Consider the following 20,345-nt stretch of genomic DNA (forward strand, 5'->3'; position numbering starts at 1 on the left):
AAGTGGCAGCAGCAGCGGTTCCCGCGCTTCCGAGGCTTTGCTCTGGCAAAGCCTCAGAAGCGCGGGAACCCGCCCGGTGCCCCTGGTCTGCTGGAGACGGTCTCCAGCAGACCAGGGGCACCGGAGCAGCTTACGAATGGGGCTTTCTCGCCCCGACTTCCGGGGCGAGAAAGCTCCGTTCATAAGTGCGGATCTGACGTAAGTCGGATCCGCGTAAGTCGGGGACTGCCTGTACTGAAGACTCTCCCCATATAAATATAGCTGCTAGAAACAGTGGGCTACAGGTGCAGAAGCTAACACTTCTCAAAAGAATTCTCACTAAATACCAGGAAATTCAATTAAAGAATCAATCCTACTTTTTCATCTTAGCTAAGTGCTTGCACAACAGTACTTTAAATGGAAATATTTTGCAGTTTCATTGGCATGAAAGTGAAACTTTCTATAGAAAGTTTGTCAACTTTTCAAAGAAACTTGAAGAGTACCAACAAGAAGACTATCATGATAGGAAAGGGGGGGGGGAGGGGAGAGGGAGACAACCACAAGTAGGTGTAAGTACTCTATATTTTGGATAAATGATAGGTTATGAAGCTATATGCTTTGAGCTTACCCAACTGTGATATTGCATTGCCTTATGTAAGTGCTAGGTTCCTACCACAGGTTGAATTGTAAAAGTGTAATGGGTCTTCACTGGATACCAAAATGAGATGTTACTCATTGCAAAATACTCAATGATTGTATGCTCACTAGCTTTTCAAGTTTGAGTCTTGTTTTCTTAGGATCAGACGCCAGTCACATCAGTCAATTCAATGTGATTTCTCTCCCTGTATTTTGGGCAGCAGTATAATAAGCAATTTTGATAGTTTTCAGGCAGCATTTTAATTTAAAAACAAGATACCTTTCACAAAAGTGCACCCATACACCAAGCTTGTATAAACCTATCCACTTCAGCTCATGGGCCTTGCACAATTGAAGGGTATGTGGCATGAGATTTAATGTCTGAGTTCCCAAACTATCTAAATAAAACTTTACTATTGCAATAATGAAGCATGTAAACAGTAATGCGATACTTGGAGCTTATATTGTACTTTTCCTATGCTTTCAGTGATTATTAAAATTTAGGGAAGCATAGTTCCTTTCAAAGAGAAAGTTATTACATTTAACTACTTTATACTCATTGGTTCTTTGGTTTTATCTGGATATTGCAATGTCATCTCAGTACTATGTTTAAACACCAGGAAAACAAAAAAATTAAGCACTTTATATTAGATTTCCAAACGTGAATTTTATGAATGGCAATTCACAAGGATCAGGTTGTACTTGTTTGACTTGAACTCAATACAGTCTAAGTATTTGAAAGTGAAATTCCACATTAAATTACAACTGCTGGTCTATTTAACAGCTCCATGAGAAAGATGATATCCTTGCTTGGAATGCAGACTTCAACCATATCATTTTTGTGATTCTTCAAAGTTGGGCTCTAGGAGGAAAAAAATTAGTTGTGTGTTACAATACTCAAAAGTTCCAAATCATGCTCAAAGATCAACTTCACAAAGGACCCATTTTCAATAATCTTCAGCTAGTTTTACTGCTGCCACAAAGTTTGTATGTGCCGACCAGATTGCATATTTACCATCCCCAAGAACAACAGAGTATGCGCTCTTCCAGGATAACAGAGTTGATTGTAAGCAGCGATGTGGAAATAAAGGATAAATGGTGGGACATACAGCCTCACTTTCAAACAGATGATACAAGAATAAATCAACATCCAAGCTGGAGCCTTACCCTCAAATTTGAAGTCTGGAAATTTTGTCAGGTCTCCCCCACCATACAACCGCTGAATTTTGGAAATTTCTTCAGTCATGTCTTTCTGGTATTCAGGGCCTACATCAGCTGGACCACCACTTTTCCTAAATGCAGAAAATTTCCAATGACAATTTTGATACGCAACATTTTATACTGATTTACCATTTAAGAGCATAATCTAAAGTAAACGAAATGGCTATAAACCCTCCAATAAAGTAATTAAAATATTGAAAAAAACAGAAGTAAAGAGCATATGCTAGGAGGGAATTTTTCCCTGCAGCATTTTAATCCAGACATTTTAGCTTAACTAATGCTAGAGGAGGATTTAATAAAAATAAACATATTGCAACAATATTACAACCGTTCCTTAAATAGTGTAAGTTCTACAACTTATCCATTAATTTTATCCTGGCCTTAATTACTGCTTTAGCGCAGATGCTGTGCTCACTGCTATAAAGAGCATGAAGAAATGGCTCCTGCACTGTTTACAATCTAAACCCACAAAAGAGTTCCCAGATGGAATTAGAAAAAGAATTATACAACTGTAAAAAGCTCTTCAATATAGTAAGAATAATCCCCACTAATAGTAAAAATAGCTACCCCACCAGTTTTAATTTTGTAGAGAGAGTCAAAATACAATTGCCTAAATGTAATCTCTCTCTGGTGCCAGCTGCAGTTTTAAGATAACTGTAGTTAAACCAGGTGTGGACAGGGTCTCAATGCCCCAACAACAATACACTATTTTCTCATTTCAGTCTCCAAATCCACACCTGCAGAATCCCCTAAGGCAGTGGTCTCCAACCTTTTTATACCGAAGATCACTTTTTAAATCTCAGAACAGGCGAAGATCTACCCCTCTACCCCTTCCTTGAAGCCCTGCCCTCTCTATTCTCCTCCTGTCCATCACTTGCTATCCCCAGCCCTTACTTACAAACTCCGATAAACAGTTGATTTTTAAATTATGCAATATATAAAATTAAAATGTTTATAGTTATGAAAAATGGTCTGTTTTTTATTCATGCTATTTACATCTAAAATGAAGCATTTATAATTATACATTTTGTGGGGACTGAGTTCTGTGGCTGGGGGCAGGGGAGAGGGAACAGGGTGCTGGGAGGGCAGAGGACAGGGTTCTGCAGCAGGGGACAGGGTGTCAGTGGGGACAGAGTTCAGGGAGTGGGGATTGAAATGGGGACAGAATTCTGTAGCTGGGGTCAGGGGCCAGTGGCAGCAGAGAGTCCCCTGCATCTGCCTGCTCCCAGGATTCCCCCCTCCCCCCCGGGGAAGCCAGCACATGCCTCTTCCATGCCTGACTCCCCCCACCCCCCCGTAGTGTGTGCCTGCCCCGTGCCAACCACTCCTCCTGCAGCAGGGCCAAACCCCCACAGGCGCCTGCCCTGGGGCCAAACCCCCTTTCCACAGCGCAGTCCGGCCCGGCCCATCCCCTTTCTTCTCTCAGCGTGGCCAACCCTCGCAGGCACCTGTCCCAGGGCCAAACCCTCCTCCCATAGCACAGCACAGCAACCCCCTCCTGCAGCATGGCCAACCCCTGAAGGTGCCTGCCCCCGGGGCCAAACCCCCCTCCCACAGCACAGCCAACCCCTGCAGGGCCAAACCTCCCTCCCATGGCGCAGCCTGGCCTGGCCCAGCCAACTCCCTCCCCTCCCGCCATGCGGCCAAACCCCAGGGCCGACCCCCACTCCAGAGGTGCAGGGAAACCTCAGCACTCCTCTTTCAGGGCCGACACCCCCTCCCTCAGCCTGCAACAGAGCTGTGGGAGGGGAGCAGCCTGCGCACTTCCAGAACCCCTGGAAGGGACGTGGACTTCAGACAGGACTTCCGTCCACCCCGCGGGAAGCCAACACTACACTAAAGGTAGGTAGTGGGGCTTCTCTGGGGTGGGGGGGGGAAATGGGGGGTGGGGTTGCCCAAACACCTCGCGATCAACCAGTCGATCGCGATCGACGGGTTGGTGACCACGGCCCTAAGGCATGACTCAGTCTCCACTGGGAAGTGTTTTTATTTTAAAAGGATATCACTTTTTTCCTTTCCCCATCTCAAAGCTAAGGCAACTCATAGTTAGAGAAATGCTCTTTTATTCCTTTTCACCACTCATTAAAGATGACACAAGAAATAAAGAAAGGTGGTTTATACATTTCCCCTCCCCCCACAATAATTTGGCTGAGAAGGGCTAACAATAGGTGCAGTAGCAAAGTTCTTTCACTAATCAACACTGCAATAAAAAGCTCCCTAAGCTAAGTTTGACAGATTTGAGCCAAGAGGCTTTAAGTGAAATTGGAACTTCAAAGCACTGGTTTCTAAATGGTAGGTCCCACACTTAGTTGGATAGAGGAACCATCAAGGTGACTCCCTATGTCCCAGCCCTCAACCCCAACCAGCCCTTCTCTTCCCCAGCCGGAATCATTACCGGATTGCTGTTTGTCCACTCACCAGCTGTAGCCACTTCCCCAGATTGCAACTGCCTGGAGCCCATTCCCCATGCTGCTGGCCTGCAGTCCAGGGCAAACAACAGCAGGATCCAGACAGCAGCAGCAGAGGAAGTAGTCACTGAGCAGAAAGCAGCCTGGTACCAATCACAGCCCTTGCACAGATGCAGGAAGAGAAGGGCCAGCTGGGGCACGAGGACTAAGTACTGGATGGGGGCCTGCCTGGCAAGCCAAGCTGGAAATAGTAAAAAAACTGGGAATTGCTGCTACAGAACATACTAGAAATAACACACAATCAATACATTGATAAGTTTGAGAGGTTTTGTACAAAATGCTGGCAGTAGAGTATTTATTACATTGAACCCATTCAATTTAATAGTCCAGAAAAGTGTCACTACCTTCAAAAACAATCCCAACTATCACCAGTGAGATTCAACCCAGTAAGCTCATCTGCTTGACCACAAATCAGCCCTCCTTTAAACATACCGAGTGTCTCCTATACCTTACACAGCTTTTTTGCTAAATGCTTCAAATGAAATTAAAGTGTTGTTTAAGATAATTTGTTAATGCAAAAATCTTCATACAGGTAACAGATGAATAACAGTTTGATAGGAGAGTGAATATAGACATTCAAACCCCAAACCCGCTCGCAAAATATTGATTTTATTTTTGTATTATATGATTTTATGACCCACTACTTAGCTGAATGTATTCAATGCTTGCATTTTGTTTTTGGAATGAATATTATTTCAGAAGGTCAGGTTAAAAAGGAAGATTCATTAATGTTCATATAGGCGACTTAGTTATACAAAATTGTGAACAGATAAGCCATTCAATATTCTTTTCCTACTTGTAAATAGCTGTATGAGAATAATAGCTGTATGAGAATAATATGGACAACAACAGAAACACAAAAATGTCTTTGAACTATCTTTCTATTGAGGTCCACCTTATTTCAAAAGGTCATGAAACCTTATTTTTGTAACATTCCCCAGTAAATCAGATATATACCCTTCAACACCTGGGATTGCAACTACAAAGTAATGTTATTTCCTAGTCCACTTTCCTTAGGGCTTCAGAAGTTGAAGTCCCATTGATTAAAATTTGTGCTACATCAGTTCTCTGGCATTTCTGCACCGAAGCTAAGCAGCTCTGCATGCAAAGTACCAACCTATAAAGGTCTAAGAAGAGAATCAATTCCATACTGTCTGCTAAGAGTTTAATTTTTTTTTTTTTTTACTTAATACATTGAGTCACATTTATTGACTTCCAATAACTTACTGGCTCTTTACGTTGTATTCTCTGATCTTGTCTATAAAGAGCTTCTGAACAGGATCAAGTTCTTTTGCCTTGTTAAATACTATAGCAGAAAAGCCAATGTTCCTTCGCAAGTGCATTGAGATGGCAGAGCGGAAAACAGAGGAAAACCTGAATAGCTGTTGGAGAATCATGATGAACTTTCAGAGGGTTTCAGCTAGAAACAAAGGAGAATACATTAATTTAGGAGTTATTTGTAGAAAGAAAAAAATGTAGATCAGTTAAAAATGTCAATGGTACGAACCATAGCAAAAATACCAAGAAAAAGATTACCTCGTTTTAACAATGAAGAACAATTTTGCAATACTCATGAAATAATTTTGATTGAATCATAGGTAACATGAGGATATAGTCTTATTTTTCCCACATTAAAATTAAATGCCTGAACACACGTTTCACAAAATAAAATGCTAAAAATTAACTGGACACTTATAATTGTAGCACTTAGCAAATATATTGCCACATTCATGGCACAGGGCTAATTCACAGACTAAAAGAAAGCTGTTGTAATAAATAGGTAGTATTGAGAATACAAAGTGTAAAACACAACGTGAACCAAAAATAAGCCAGCAAATCAATATCTGTTTTAATAAAAGTAAGGTGCTATTCTAGAGTTAAAAGGGGGGAGAGGGGAGATTCTTTAAACTAACACTATTCCTTTCAAGAACATCTGACCGCACTGAGTTAACTTTACAAGCCAGGGTTGGTGTTTCTTTTTAAAAGAGATACACAATTAGTATAATAAAAGGGGAACGATTTTCAATCTCAATTACCAAAGCAGTTTCTCCTCTCTTAATGTTCACACCTCCAGATCAGCTGCTAGCAGTGGGCCTCATCCTCCCTGATTGAACTTACCTCATCTCTAGACTGATTCTTGCCTGCATATTTATACCTGCCTCTGAAAATTTCCACTACATGCATGTGATGAAGTGGGTCTTTGCCCAGGAAAGCTTATGCTCCCATTCATGTTAGTCTGTAAGGTGCTACAGGACTCCTTGTCCATTTTCAATTGGTCTCAATAACCTCGAAAGGGAACGTCTCGCAGTGAAAGGCAGGTTGCAGGCAAAGCATCACAGATGCGGTTTTTTACTTGGCACAACAGGTAACTGCACCCAACACCGCACCGACGCGGGCTCTTTGGCCGGCCACTGCCTGCCCGGACCCGAGTCGAGCCGCGTTGCCCCGGCTACCGCGGCCAGGCCGAGCACGGCAGGCAGTGCAGCCCGGCTTCGGGTGAAGGCCCGAGGGCAGAGGCCGGGATGAGAAATGTGTCCCCGGCGCCGGGCGGGGCAGCGACAGGAGCCGCGAGCAGCCCCCTGCCGCCCTAGGGGGGCACCACAGCAGCTGCTCCCTCCCCCGACCCAGCGCGGCCGCGGCGCGTTACAAGGAGACGGCGGCGGGTCCCTTTGTCTGGCTCCGGCTCCAGTCACCTTGACCGGGGGGGGGAGGGGTCACGGCACCAAGCCCGGCGCGATGCACCCTGGGAAGCCGAGCAGCAGCGAACCCGGCTCCCATACTCGTGGTGGGCCTGTCCCCCCCCCGCTCACACAAGCACCTAGAACCGCCGGGACGCTCGGATAACACTCCACAGCCAGCAGTACAGAGAGCCCTCTATCCACTCACTACCGGAAATAAGCAGAGCCACTTCCGGTCTTGGGAATTAATTCCCCCATCCCCGCCGGTATGTCTCAGCGAAGCCCCGCCCACTGATTGGCGTGTGGAAGGTGACGCCGGGGATTGCCGGGAGTTGTAGTCCTTGCACCTGTCTGGGGGGGCCGATTGTGTTCGCGCTCCCTCTTCGCCTGGGCCCTGCACAGGCCTCGCCACCCAATCCTGAGCGCCTCCCGCTCTCTTCAGTGCCGCGCTCGGCAGGCGGCGTAAGGACCCTGCGGAGTCGCCGCTAGTGAGCGGGGAGTCCAGCGGGCCGCTCCGGTCGGGGCGGGGGTTTCTGCGGCGGGTGAGTGCGCGGGCCCGGGGCGAGAGGCGGGCGGGCGGGAAGCGCCGCTCTCCGTATCCGGGGGAGGGGGGCTCGGGCCTGGCTGCGGCTCGTGTTTTGTTTCCGTTTCTCCCCGGCGCAGCGAGTCTCATTTCCGTTTCGGGTTCAAACAACAGGGAGGGAGGCGCCGCGGCGGGGCCGGGCGCTGCCTCCCCTCGCGGGCTCAACGCTGTCCCGGCGGGCGCTGTCTCGAGGCCGCAGTGCGACCCGCTGCCGCAGGCACATGGCGGCTGTGGGGCGCCGGGGGAAGCGGCCTTCGGCCTGATGCTCCTGTCCCATGGCCCGGGAAACCCGCCTGCGTAGTGTCCCTAGGCAGGGGGAGGCCTGGCGGCTGCCATGGCTGGCGGATCCGCTCCTCCCTGGGAGGGAGACCCTTGTCCAAGCCCCCACCCTCGCTGGTTCCCAACTGCAGGCAAAGCCGGCGCCCGTAGGCGGGCAGTGAACTTGCTTCGGGCGTCCCGCGTCTCTCCGCCCCGCTCGGACCCCAAACCCTCGGGCTCTGTGTCAGTTCAGTGGTAAAGGGAAATGTGCGCGGTCTGCCTGGGAAGATTGTAGTTCAGGGCGCAAAATACACAGTATATGCACTCTGGGCGCTGCTGTGAATTTCGTAGTTCTGATTTAGTAAAATGCATATTTTCTGGGACGTTCTCTTAATATATTTCGTACTGGCAGGAGTTACAAATTAATCGTAAGATTAGGGTAACAGAACAAATGCAGTGTTGTTTCTTGATTCTTGTGTGCATTAACCAGAACTTTGTTTCATAATCAATTTCACCATAGTCACCTTTCCTCATTCACACTTGTTCTTGTGTGCTATGCACTACACCACTGGGAGCAGAAAACATAAAGAACAATAAACTATGACTGCAAGACCAAAAAATTAGCCCAGGCAATAAAAGGCACAGAGTTCACTAAAACTTCAGTTATATTTTATGTTGGGTTGGGTAATCCTGTTTTTTTTATCCGTTCATATCCAGTATTTACACTCTATATAAATATTTAAGGTAGAAGTTCACTGTCCATACAGTGTTCAGAATTGATTGATTACTTTGTTCTCTGCTCACAGTTAATAGGCAAACAAACTTTTACCACTAGTCTGTTTATTCATTTAGCTGATGCTGCTGCCCACAATGAGGATATACTACAACTTACGGATTGTCTTTCAAGTGCCATCAAGTTTTTGCTTTCGCTATCAGCATTAATAAAGCAATTGTATTAGAACAGGGGGGTTATTTTACAAGATCCTTCAGTTACCTTACAAGCAAACCAGCTAGAAGTACTCCAGAAGTTCAGCTGTTCAGGATCTACAGTGACCATGAACCTTTCAGTGGATGAAGAGCTAAATTTTCACATTGCAAAATTTTCACGTTGCAAAAGATCGTGGTACCGTTTCCAGACTAGCTAAAAGAATTTAAAGCTTACCATCAAGATCAAAATGCTTTTGTGTAGGGTGGGGAAACATGGATAACTTCTGCTTATCAGGGAAAAAAAGCTTAAAATAGTTTCCACCTATACTGTTGATTATGCTGCACAAAATGGCAAGATAAAGTCACCAACACAGATTCTTCAAATGGCAAACTTACTAAGCATGACATCCTTACTCAAGCAAAGGTGACTGAGCTGGCTGGGCTAACTAAGTAGGTTAGAAGATGTATGCATATCCAAGAACATGCTATACAGAGAGTTGTCATAGGAAACAAATATAACAGGGTGCCCCAAACTTCACTATAAAGACACATGCAAATAAGATACAAAGGAATTTGCAGTTGATCCTAATCAATGGGAAATCATGGCTAGGAATGTGAACTAGTTGACTATCTGAGAAGCAAATGCTTATCAGATAGTGGACAGCCTAGCCTACTAGTTGCGCTCTTCTCCTCCCCTCCACCCCCCTGCTGCTTTTATCAGAGGCAGCAAGAGGGGTGGGGGAGAAGGAGTGCTTTAAAGTGGCAGTGCCACATGGAGTCCAAGGTCTGGCCCTAGGCTTCACATGGCACTGCCACTTTCAAATGCTGTATGCAGCCAGGGCCAGCTGAGAGTCTGGGGACTGACCTCTGGCTCTCTGTGGTTTGCTGCTTTGAAACTGCTTGAGTCCCCCGCTGGCCCCATGCTCCTTGCAGCGTTTTGCCCTTGAAGTATAGCAGCAGACATGAGGCTGTTGCTACGATTCAAAGGTGGACGCACTCTTATCGACGAATCAAAATTTAACATCCCTAATCTTGGCAGGTGATAGTAACAAGTGGTGCAATCGTCTCCCATCATGGTATCAAAGTCCATGACAGAAGCTGGCTCCTACAGCTTGAGGAGAAAAGGCTCATACATTTGTATTCACTGCCAAAGATCATGGAAATCCTGGATTAGACTGTTCGGTCACATGAGACATTGCAAATATCTACATACAAGCTGCAGTTCCCACCATATCTCATAGACAAAAGGATGCCAACATGAAGTCTGTTTCACAGTTACTTGTTTGCATTTATATTATTCCAGTACCACTCAGAAGCTCTAGTTATGATTGGAGCACCATTTGTTCTGATTTTTATTATAAACAGAAGCATGCCTAATGCCAAGTTCTGGTCACTTTGACTGTTTCTTAAAGTACACTTCATTAAGACAAACTCGAGCAGATCACAATAACCTGGCTGCAGCATAAAACAAATGTAATACACCCACCATAATTGCTGGTCATCCTGTCCCTTAGGCAACCTTTGCCTCTATGTGCCATAGAGGCAAAAAGAGAGGCCTTGAAATGTGTCCTTAACTAAGCATTTACAGAACACCCTGCTAGCAAGTCTTAATATATAATATATGAAGATATACCATCTCATAGAACTGGAAGGGACCTCATAGAACTGGAAGTGACTATACTAGATGACTTTTCATCTACATGCACTGATCATTAACTTGTTTGATAGGTAATGAGACCTTAGATGGAAAATGTTCTGTTCAGTAGGTGTTTTGTAGCGTAATGCTGAATACATTCACCTATAAGAGGCAATGTAATTTAAAAGTAATAGATAACCTATTTAGTACATTGTATTTTTAGGAAAATTTTATAGCAGTCAACAGCTTTTATATTTCTTCAGAGGACAGTATGTAATATAAATGGGAAAGCAAAATCTTGTATTTTAAAGTAATCTGAAAGCTAAATGTTATCATCCAAGGAAAGGTTAACCTGACATTCATACAATGTCCAATATGTGCACAGGCCATCCAAAGAAGAGAACAAAAGCTAACTTAGGATGTATAATCTATGCACCTATATCTTTTAACTTCCTGAATTTGCCATTTCTCAGGAAAAAACAAAACTACCAACTTACTAAAGTAGACTTCCGATAATCCCGGCACCCCTTGGATCCCAAAGTTGCCGATTATCGTATATGCCAGAGTTTCAGGAGATACTCCAGCAGGGGGGGGGGCTGTGACGGGTCTGCTGGACCCGCACTGTGGGGGGGGGGGAGATGTCAGCAGGGAACAGCATGGCAAGCGGTGAACCCTCTGCTGTTTTTCAGGGAGGCGGGGGAAGCCCCGCACAGCCGCCGGTGACAGGCCAGCTGGGGCCGCAAACGGCAGCGGCGGACTTGGGGAAGCAGCAGAGCAGAGCAGCTGGGGTGCTGCTGGGTTGGTCCCGCAGCGCCGCTCAGGTGAGGGGCGGTGTTATGGGACTAACCCAGCAGCACACCAGCTGCTCTGCCCCACCGCTTCCCCAAGTCTGCCGTTGCTGCTTGCAGCCCCAGCTAGCCTGTCACCAGTGGCTACGCGGGGTTTCCCCCGCCTCCCTGCAAAACGGCGGAGGGTTTGCCCCTTGCTGCGCCATTCCCCGCCACCCGGCCAGACGCAGTGCAGTCCGGCAGACCTGTCATGGGTATAATCCCTTCCCTTCCCCTCCCCTTACTTTTCCCAGCGAATGAGCGCATGTGGGGCTCACAGGAGCTCCAGTTGTTCTGCTGGCTGGAGCACTTCCGGGTTCCAGTTGGTGCTGGAATATTAGGAGTGCCAGACCACTGGATGCCAGACAATTGGAGTTTTACTGTACTTCTGTTTTCCAGAACAAGCATTGTCAACTGCTTCAAGGTTTCTGCATCACTATTTCCATTTATAGCAGTGTAATTGACTTTACAGCTGAAAAAACATTTTGATAAAAAGTATGAGTAGAAAATTATTTTTGATGTTAAACTATGGTGTTCAAATTAACTACTTGAACAATTTTTCTTTTCCAGGCCTTTTCTGATACTTTTTAGCCATGACTAAAAGAGATGCAGAGGAGTTGATAGAAATAGAAATTGATGGGACTGAGAAACAGGAGTGCACTGAGGAAAGGTATGTGCTTAAAAGTCAGTGTTGCTTACTACTGGTATCACTTACGCTGAAAAAAAGTTTACAATTTTTTTATCAAATTTATGTCCTGCTCCTGTAGAAATCTGTCTTATGTTTGTATTCAGTGGAAAGAAGGCTTAGCTCTTATTTAAGAACATAAGACCAATAGTCAGACCCTGTACAGATTTGGACTCAACTATCTTGAATGATTTTTTTAGATTACAAACTTTGCCATCTCACTTGTTCATTCCTTTTTACAGATCCTTGATAAATCTCTCTGCTGTTTTACCTTTGTACACTGTGAAAATGACATTTTTTCCCTTTTTTTTAATTGGTTATTGGTCCATGAGAGGAACTTTCCTCTTATCCTCTGACTATTTACTTTGCTTAAGAGCCCAAGGAGTGGGACTTTGTCAAAGGCTTTTTGAAATTCCAAGTACACAATATTCCGAGAGTCATCCTTCTCCATGTTTGTTTAGAGGGTTCTAACATAATGGTGAAGTATGATTTTTCCCTTTATCAAAACAGTGCTGATTATTCCTTAACTTATCATGTTCATCTGTGAGTCTGATAATTCTGTTCTTTATTATAGTTTCAAACAATTTGCCAGTTACTGAAGTTGATATTACTGGCTTGTAATTGCCAGGATTGCATATTGCATATGGAGCTGGTTTTTTTTTTTTTAAAGAATTGCATTAGCTATCTGATTTACATACTGCAGTTAGTAGTTTTACTATTTCCTATTTGAGTTCCTCAGAACTCTTGCGTGACTACCAATGGATCTTGATGACTTATCACTGTTTATCAATTCATTCCAAAACCATATCTATTGACCCCTTAGTGTGGAACAGTTCCTCATATTCATCATGTAAAAAGAATGGTTCAGCTGTGGAGAATCTCTCACATTTTCTGTGGAGAAGTCTTTCTTGAGTATTCCTTTAGCACTTTGATCATCCAGTGGCAGGCTTCCTGCTTATTAGGGGGTGTTAAATATAGATTGATCAACTAATCGAATAGTCAATGGGATTTCCATCAACTATTCAATTAGTCTATAAGAGCATCTCCGCCTTTGAACAGTAGAAAGGGCCCCTCCCCCCACAGAGACAGTGCTAGGGGAACTGGCTTTTAAGTTGGCTCCCCCCCAGCGCTGGCTCCTTCCCCCCCGCCCTTGCTGCCTCTCTCTGATAGAGCCAGCAAAGGAGGGGCAGCGACTAGTTAAATCACTAATTGGATCGACAAACTTATGCTTATCAGATAGTCTTCTAGTCTCTTACATCATAAGCGGTAGGGATGTATTATAAATTATTTTGCTGTTAGTTGTTGTGTCTTTTGCTAGTTGCTCTTCAAATTGTTTTACCTGAATAATTATGCTTGACTTGCCAGAGTTTATGCCCCTTTATGTTTTTCTAATTATCAATTGGCTTGTAATTTTTAAACAATGTCTTTTTGTCTTTATTGGCTTGTTTACTGTTATTTAGGCATGGTGGTATTTTTTGTTTCTTTCCATGAAATGTAGAGGGATACAGCTAGTTTGAGTCCCTGTTATGGTGTTTTTAAGTAGTTTCCATTCAACTTGCATGCATTTCACTCTTGACTGTTCCTTTCAATTTCTGTGTAGCTTCCTCATATTATGTATATTTCCTCTTTTTGAAGTTAAATGCTGCTGTAGTTGGTTTCTGTGATATTTCCCCCTCTACAAGGATGTTGAATTAAACTACTTTGGGGCTGTTGTTTACCAAGCAAATCAGCTACATTCACTTTTTGGGCTCAAATCCTATGTGCCACTTAGAACTAATTCATGAATTGCCTCTTCTCATGTAGGTTCCAGGACTAGCTGCTCCAAGAAGTAATCATTAATGGCCTGTAGAAATTTTAGCTCTTTATCTTAACTTGGGTGATGTGCCCAGTCAACATGGGGATATGTGACCAACAGTGCACTACGGTAGAGAGTGTTAACCTTGTTCCCCAGCTGAGGAGGTTCCTCCCCTACAGCCCTGCTGGACATGTTCAGCAGGAGGCCCTGAATAAAGCAGCAGGGATGAGGAGTGGCTTGTGGGGGATGCAGAAGTTGAACACCTGCCCACCATCTGACACCCTTTTAATACCCTGAGCCCCTACTGGACCCAAGCCTCATTCCAGAACCTGTGCCCTGCATTCCCTCCAATGCTCCTGCCACAAACCCCTTTCTCTAAGTCTACGTCTAGACTGCACTCTAAAATAAAAAACATATGCAATTTGCGCTATGCAAATTGCGTATTTTTTTAATTTAATTTAAAAAGAGGCTAGTTTGAAATTTGGCGTGTCTACATGGCTCCAGATTTCGAAATAAAGTGTTCTTTCAAGTCATCCCTTATTCTTCATAGAAAAAGGTTTACAGGAATGGCAAAAGAGCGCATCCGTTATTTTGAAATTTTTTTTGAAAGAGGGGATGCTTTCCTTGGATGTGGGTCTAGATGTACCCTTAGTTAAGTAAAATGCAGGACAATGTAGCACTTTAAAGACTAACAAGATGGTTTATTAGATGATGAGCTTTCGTGGGCCAGACCCACTTCCTCAGATCAAAAAAAAGTTAAGTAGCATTTTTAATTTACCAGCACCCTCTATTTTCCCAACATGTGAGATGATAGATGCATTTACTATATATTCCTACTGCTACATTCCTACTGATACTTTTATATTTTAAGCATGGAATTTTTAACAGTAGAGTTTTAGTATTTTTTGGTGTGGACATAGCAAAATAAGATGCATGGAAATAAATAATGTTTAACTATGCAGAAAGAAAACCACAACATAGGTAGTGTAATTTGTTTAGGATGACCCATAGTATCCTGTTACTTGTTTGTGGCTGCCATTTCTAATCACTTCAGCCCATTATATAAATATTTCTTCTACCCTTTACCAAACTGAATGGTTATCACTTTGAAGTGAAAACAAACTAATTGTAGAAATGTAAATCACTTTTGGAACTGAACAAATTGTCAAGCAGCTGTTTAGCCCTTCCATACCCTGCTTAGAATATTTGATCAGTCTACATTGCTTGTGATTTGTCAGTCATTTTTGTTTGTCTGCTACTTTTACCCTAGTCATATTTTCTTTCTTTCCTTCCTCCCTTCCTCCCCAAGTGCACGTTCATAAAGTGTACAGACATTAAATTCATATGTCCTTCTCTAGCTGTCTTTCCCAAAAGAGAGACAAACTTCTGATTCCAACTTTCTCATGCCCTCATGGCATCACTTTCCCATAAAAGGGATGTAACCCAAAGATAGAACAGAGGAGACAGATAATATTCCATTACATTAACCACACAGCCGTCATTGCTGCAAATACCAGAGATGAAAAATCTTTTGCTCTACATGAGTTATCTTAATTCTCTGTCTAAATCTACTCTACTCCTCAGTTGCCTCTGCCTACATTTTAAAAAAATAATTCTAGCTGTTACCTGAAGGAAACTCTCTAAGAGTAAGTATTAGTTCCTTTGTATTGGAGAAAAACACCATCAGAAGACACAACACCTGTCTCTCAGTCTGATTTCCTCCTTACTTTTAACAAACTGAGTACACTCCTATATTTTGTATGCTCCATCTATGCATAAGCAAAGGTGCCAGATCCTCAAAGCTATCCTTAGGATAGGAACTCCATACAAGTTAATGAGATGTCCAAGTGCCTGTGTCAACATAGCTTTACTAGTAGGTAACAAAAAGCAAGATAAATCTTCAAGTTTCTCCTTATAGGATGCAAACTCTTACAGCCTTTTATATTATCTACTATGTACATGGAATTTGACCCATTTATAAAATGAAAAGGCCGAGTGATGTTTTTTTACCTGCTCTAACCATTTTCTTTCCTTCATTAATGAATATTCTTAGCTAGGCATCTGTTTTATCTTGATGTCTGTCTTGTGGTATGCTGGCCTTTAGACTTGCACCCCGTGTCACCTGCTATAGAAGCAGTGGCTGTAAGTGAGTCACAGCAATGCTCTGTATAAATGCCTGACTGCTATTGCTCTGAACCCCACGTATACCTCCCACGGCTAATTGTTTCCTTGCAGTCTTCTTGGAGATTCAAAGGGGAGTAAATTATTTAACACAGGATGGCAGCAATTCAGCTCCTTCTCCAGGTAATGCCAGAGTCACTCCTACCTGCCATGTGGATTTCTAAGCTCTTTCTGTTTGCCTGGTCTGTCAATTTCTCTGGTGCTGGATTGCTGTGGTGCTCTGCCCAGCTCCGACACCCGGGGAGGGGGGGCAGAAGGAGGAGGCAGAGGGGTGATTCTCTTTATTTTCCAACTGCCATGGAACCTTCTGGTTGCAACATTCCATCCCTCGTCTATTTGAAAGGGAGTCTCCAAAGCATGAGGCTTGCTGTGGTGAGTGGAGTAGAGAGAAGGAATCTAGTTACAGGCATATATTTTTGTTGCATTAAGAGCAGTGTCATCATCATAACAAATACCCAATTTTATTAATATTCTGCAGGAATTTCTTGGATACCAAAAGGTCTTTCAAAGTCAAACAGGATGCTAATAATTTTGAACTGTCAGATCCTGAGTAACCATTAATGATGCATCCTGGTAATAATCTATTTACTTGGATGGTTCAGACCTTGGATATAAAGAAATACATATTTTATCATAGTATAACAGCCTTAACTATGACACATGGAATGCTTTTTTAATGTATTTATATGGACTTTTCTATGTGACTGATCATAGTGCTATCTAAACATAACATTCAACGAAGATTGTGTGTTATTACTGATAAAAACAGTATTGTATCAGAATCATGCTTGTTTTGTGATTTAAAATCTGCATTTTATGAAGAAAGCAAAATGTTGAATGGGCAGCGTAAAACTTACAATAACTATTTCACTTCCTTGCTTTTATGTGCTTGAGTGTTTTGTAAATGATAGAGACCCTCTTCTGACTGGGTTTTTGAACAAGATGATTTTGGCATTTATTAGTGTCCTGACTTTTGCCCATCTCAGTCTGTTCTTTTTCCTTTTTGTTTGTGTGGAAATGTACATATAAAGGTTTTTTTAAAAAAATAAAAAGGATAGGTTGGGCCGTGTGTGGGTGCAGAGATTTGCATACACAGAGCAACTTGCAGGATAGGTCCTATCTAACCTCAACTGAAAAGTGTGGGTACAGGTGGGACCTCCCTGGTTTGACACCCTTGAGACCTAAGTGGTCATGAACCACAGAATTTTCCAGACCAGGGGAGGTTAAGGTTCCCCTCCTAGATCTGCTCTCCATCACAGGCCTCACTACCCCCAGTCCTGTTGGGGCTGCACTCCTTCCCAGTGCTAGGGCTGTGTTCCTCACCTCCAAGAGTCCTAGTTCAGGCTGCTCTCCCGGCCACCAGCCAGGCCAAGGCTCTATTTCCCGTTGTGCTGGCCCAGGCTGGACCCTGAACTTGTTCAGCTGTGGCTCTCTGGTCCAGTAATATCTGTAGTCCTGCCAGACCACAAATGTTGCCGAAACAGAGTCTCTCGAATTTTATAAATTAAATTAATGGAGATGGCTTATCTTCTAGAACTGGAAGGGATCTCAAAAGGTCATACTGTCCAGTCCCCTGCCTTCACAGCAAGACCAAGTACCATCCCTGACAGATTTTTTGCCCCAAATGGCCTCCTCAAGGATTGAACGCACAACCCTGGGTTTAGTAGGCCAATGCTCAAACCACTGAGCTATCCCTCCCCCCTAACTTTAGAGTTTTAACCTGTATTTCCAAACACATTATCTGGCTTATTTGTAATCTTAAAACAAAATACAGAACGGAACAATCATTATCCTTATTTTACTATTTTACTAACTAATTAGAGATTTGTAAAAGAAATTGAGTGAATCACATTGTCTTAGCATTTCTGATATCAAGGTTCTGCTTCCGTCTTTGCCCCAAATCTCCTATTTAACTGATAAGTCACTTAAATTCCATTTCTAAGTTAGTTATGCTAGTTGGAGACCTTTTGGAAAGTGCAGGAAGTGACCATTTCTATCTCTTTTGACTCTCTTGACTGTTTTAGTCGTCATATTTTTTTTTTCATTTTTATTGTCAGACTTCTTGTATTCAGAAATGAAACATTTTACTGTTTTTGTCCCAGGCAGCTGTCTTTTATATGTGCTAATTTTAGTATCTGTTTCAGATTTTGGGATACAGCTGGGCAAATAAAAGAATGTAGATGTTCAATAAATGGCAACATTTTTTAAATAAAAAAATCCTTTTAAAATTATTTCAAAAAGCACTTCAACATTGCAGTTGTCTAGGCACTATTCACAAAAAGATATTAAATACAATTTATTTAAAAATAGCTGGTGTGCTTTTAAGAAATACCAACAAGCTGTTTGAAGTGAGATATAAATGTAAGGCAAGTACAGACCTGAAAATCAGTGTGTCTTTTTTAAAATTACTTGCAGTTCTAACTACTGCCACACATATTGCTGGATTTCAGTTAAATGGAATCACTTGCGGGGGAGGATGTTGGTATTGGGCACCACAATTTTGAAAAGACATTGATACATTAAAAGGAAAAAAGCACAATTCAGGCCTTTATATACAAACTGCAATCAAACCTTCTTTAGGACAATTTTTCAGTACTTTCTGGCTGCACAAAAACAAAACTATGATTGAAACAGATTTGTATATTTCCCTTTAACTGAATCAAATGCTGGGTCTACATTTATCGCTGGAAGAACACAGATTTCCATTAGTTCTTACCTCAATTATCCTGGGGCCAAATTCATCCCTATAAAGTTATTCTTGGGAAGAATTTGGACTGTGCAAACCCAAGTCTGTTAACTCAAGCTGAGAGGCTTGCTGCTGCAGGCAGTGTAGGCATACCCTCAGTATGGCTTTCAATAAACTACTAAAATGTTTGGTGTAAACATTCACTTTACAAAAAAACTGAATAGCTGTGTGAACTAGCCATAGATTTTGCTTCTGTTGAACACACAATGAGCACACTTTCAAAACTGTTCTGTTTAACATCCAGTTAATGATAATTTCTTTGGTGTTTAAGCATCGTGGAACAGACGTACACCACAGCAGAATTCGTGAGTCAGGCTATTGATATCAATGAACCGATTGGAAATCTTAAGAAGTTGTTGGAACCAAGACTTCAGTGTTCCTTGGATGCACATGAAATCTGCCTGCAAGATATCCAGGTAAAATAAGGAGAAAACTACTTCTGAGGGTTCAAACTATGCTGTGAAAATAGTTCTGTTGTCTCTTCCGTCTAGTGTGATGTTTGTATAGGGGCTCACTCCTCAGTTTGATAATAAGAGTCAGTCTTACAACTGTCAGTCTTACCAACTTCAAACTATTTTATGTGTATCAATTAATTATGTATTTATTGCAAATAAAAACTGGAAAATGTCTATAGTTCATTTCAGAAAATCATCTTGATTAGCAGCATGTCTTATCAATTTTGGGGAAAAATAAGTAGCATGATTTTGAACACATGATACACTAAGAAATACATTCCTTAAGTCAGGTGATTTGACTATTCTCTGGTACCTGTGGGAGGTTTTACTTTTTACAGATTTTTCTGAATTTAGAAGCCAGACAAGTTTTACATAGCATTGTTTTGTGTTGTTTAGAGGGCATATTATTTTTTTTTAAAGTGTATTTTTTTAAATAGGTGGTTACCTCAAAGGTTTAAAGGATGATGCCATTAAATAAAGACTTTCTAAACCTTTCTAATTTCCTTCGAGTCTTGTTAACACTAAAAGACTTTTCTCTAGACTTGTAGCAAAGGTCACTGGCATACATTGAAATCACTTTACTTCAGCCCTAGAGGGGTAGTAACAGAGAGATTTAACAGAGTATGTAAGATATATTTGCTGGCCCTTATATGTGGTTACATATGTGGTTACATGTATGCTATATATTCTGGCACTTCCACTGAATTTGTCTGAGTATTTATTACAATTTGTATATATACAGTAAAACTCCATTTGTCCAGCATCCAGTGCTCCAGCACTCCTGATGGTCCGGCACCATCGGGAACCCGGAAGTGCTCCGGGCAGCCGGACAATTGGAGCTGCTCTGCGCCCTGCTTCCCCGATTCAGCCGTTGCTGAAACTGACCAGCAGCTGAATCGGGGAAGCCGAGGGCAGAGCAGCTGGAGTGCTGTTGGGTTGGTCCCGTAGCGCTGCCCCTCAGGGCTGCGGGACCAACCCGGGAGCACCTCAGCTACTCTTGGGGACACCTGAGGCAGAGCAGCTGGAGTGCTGCCAGGTTGGTCCTGCAGCACCAAGGGCCTACGCTACGGGACCAACCCAGCAGCACCCCAGCTGCTCTGCCCCAGGCGTCCCCAACCAACCCGGCAGCACCCCAGCTGCTCTGCCCCAGGCTTCCCGGAATCAGCCGCTGGTTAATTTCAGCAGTGGCTGAATCGGGGACGCCTGGAGCAGAGCAGGTGGGGTGCTGCCGGGTTGGTCCCGTAGCGCTGCTCTGCCCTAGGCGTCCCCA

General features: G+C 43.2%; 2 protein-coding genes across 7 annotated transcripts in view; one reads left to right on the forward strand and one right to left on the reverse strand.

The window, feature by feature from the left end:
* Positions 1 to 1,256: 1,256 nt before the first annotated feature.
* ATP5PF (ATP synthase peripheral stalk subunit F6) lies at positions 1,257 to 16,159 on the reverse strand. Of its 6 annotated transcripts, none has more exons than XM_014576396.3 (4): positions 16,020 to 16,159; positions 5,532 to 5,724; positions 1,783 to 1,907; positions 1,257 to 1,477 (listed from the first exon to the last, which is right to left on the reverse strand). In XM_014576396.3, the coding sequence occupies exons 2-4, from the start codon at positions 5,699 to 5,701 to the stop codon at positions 1,449 to 1,451; spliced, it is 324 nt and encodes a 107-aa protein (XP_014431882.1). In that variant the 5' UTR covers positions 5,702 to 5,724; positions 16,020 to 16,159; the 3' UTR covers positions 1,257 to 1,448. The 6 variants fall into 6 exon arrangements, with proteins under 6 accessions (XP_014431882.1, XP_075766266.1, XP_075766251.1 ...); XM_075910151.1 differs by lacking the exon at positions 16,020 to 16,159 and adding an exon at positions 7,330 to 7,470; XM_075910136.1 differs by lacking the exon at positions 16,020 to 16,159 and adding an exon at positions 7,123 to 7,270.
* Positions 7,387 to 20,345, forward strand: part of GABPA (GA binding protein transcription factor subunit alpha) — a 37,490-nt gene continuing 24,531 nt past the window's right edge. The window contains exons 1-3 of the mRNA XM_075910125.1: positions 7,387 to 7,524; positions 11,784 to 11,883; positions 18,892 to 19,036. Of these exons, the coding sequence (XP_075766240.1) occupies positions 11,807 to 11,883; positions 18,892 to 19,036 (222 nt within the window). The 5' untranslated portion in view covers positions 7,387 to 7,524; positions 11,784 to 11,806. The remainder of the gene's footprint in view (positions 7,525 to 11,783; positions 11,884 to 18,891; positions 19,037 to 20,345) is intronic.

This window comes from Pelodiscus sinensis, chromosome 1 (assembly GCF_049634645.1).
Source record: "Pelodiscus sinensis isolate JC-2024 chromosome 1, ASM4963464v1, whole genome shotgun sequence".
Classification (NCBI taxonomy): domain Eukaryota; kingdom Metazoa; phylum Chordata; order Testudines; family Trionychidae; genus Pelodiscus; species Pelodiscus sinensis.

Excerpts from the sequence above, each read along its gene's own strand:
- ATP5PF (XM_014576396.3), bottom strand. The coding sequence starts at position 5,701 with ATGATTCTCCAACAGCTATTCAGGTTTTCCTCTGTTTTCCGCTCTGCC. Across the intron at positions 1,908-5,531 it reads GAATACAACGTAAAGAGCCA|GAAAAGTGGTGGTCCAGCTG; the intron begins GTAAGTTATTGG and ends TTCTGCATTTAG. Across the intron at positions 1,478-1,782 it reads TCCAGACTTCAAATTTGAGG|AGCCCAACTTTGAAGAATCA; the intron begins GTAAGGCTCCAG and ends TTTTCCTCCTAG.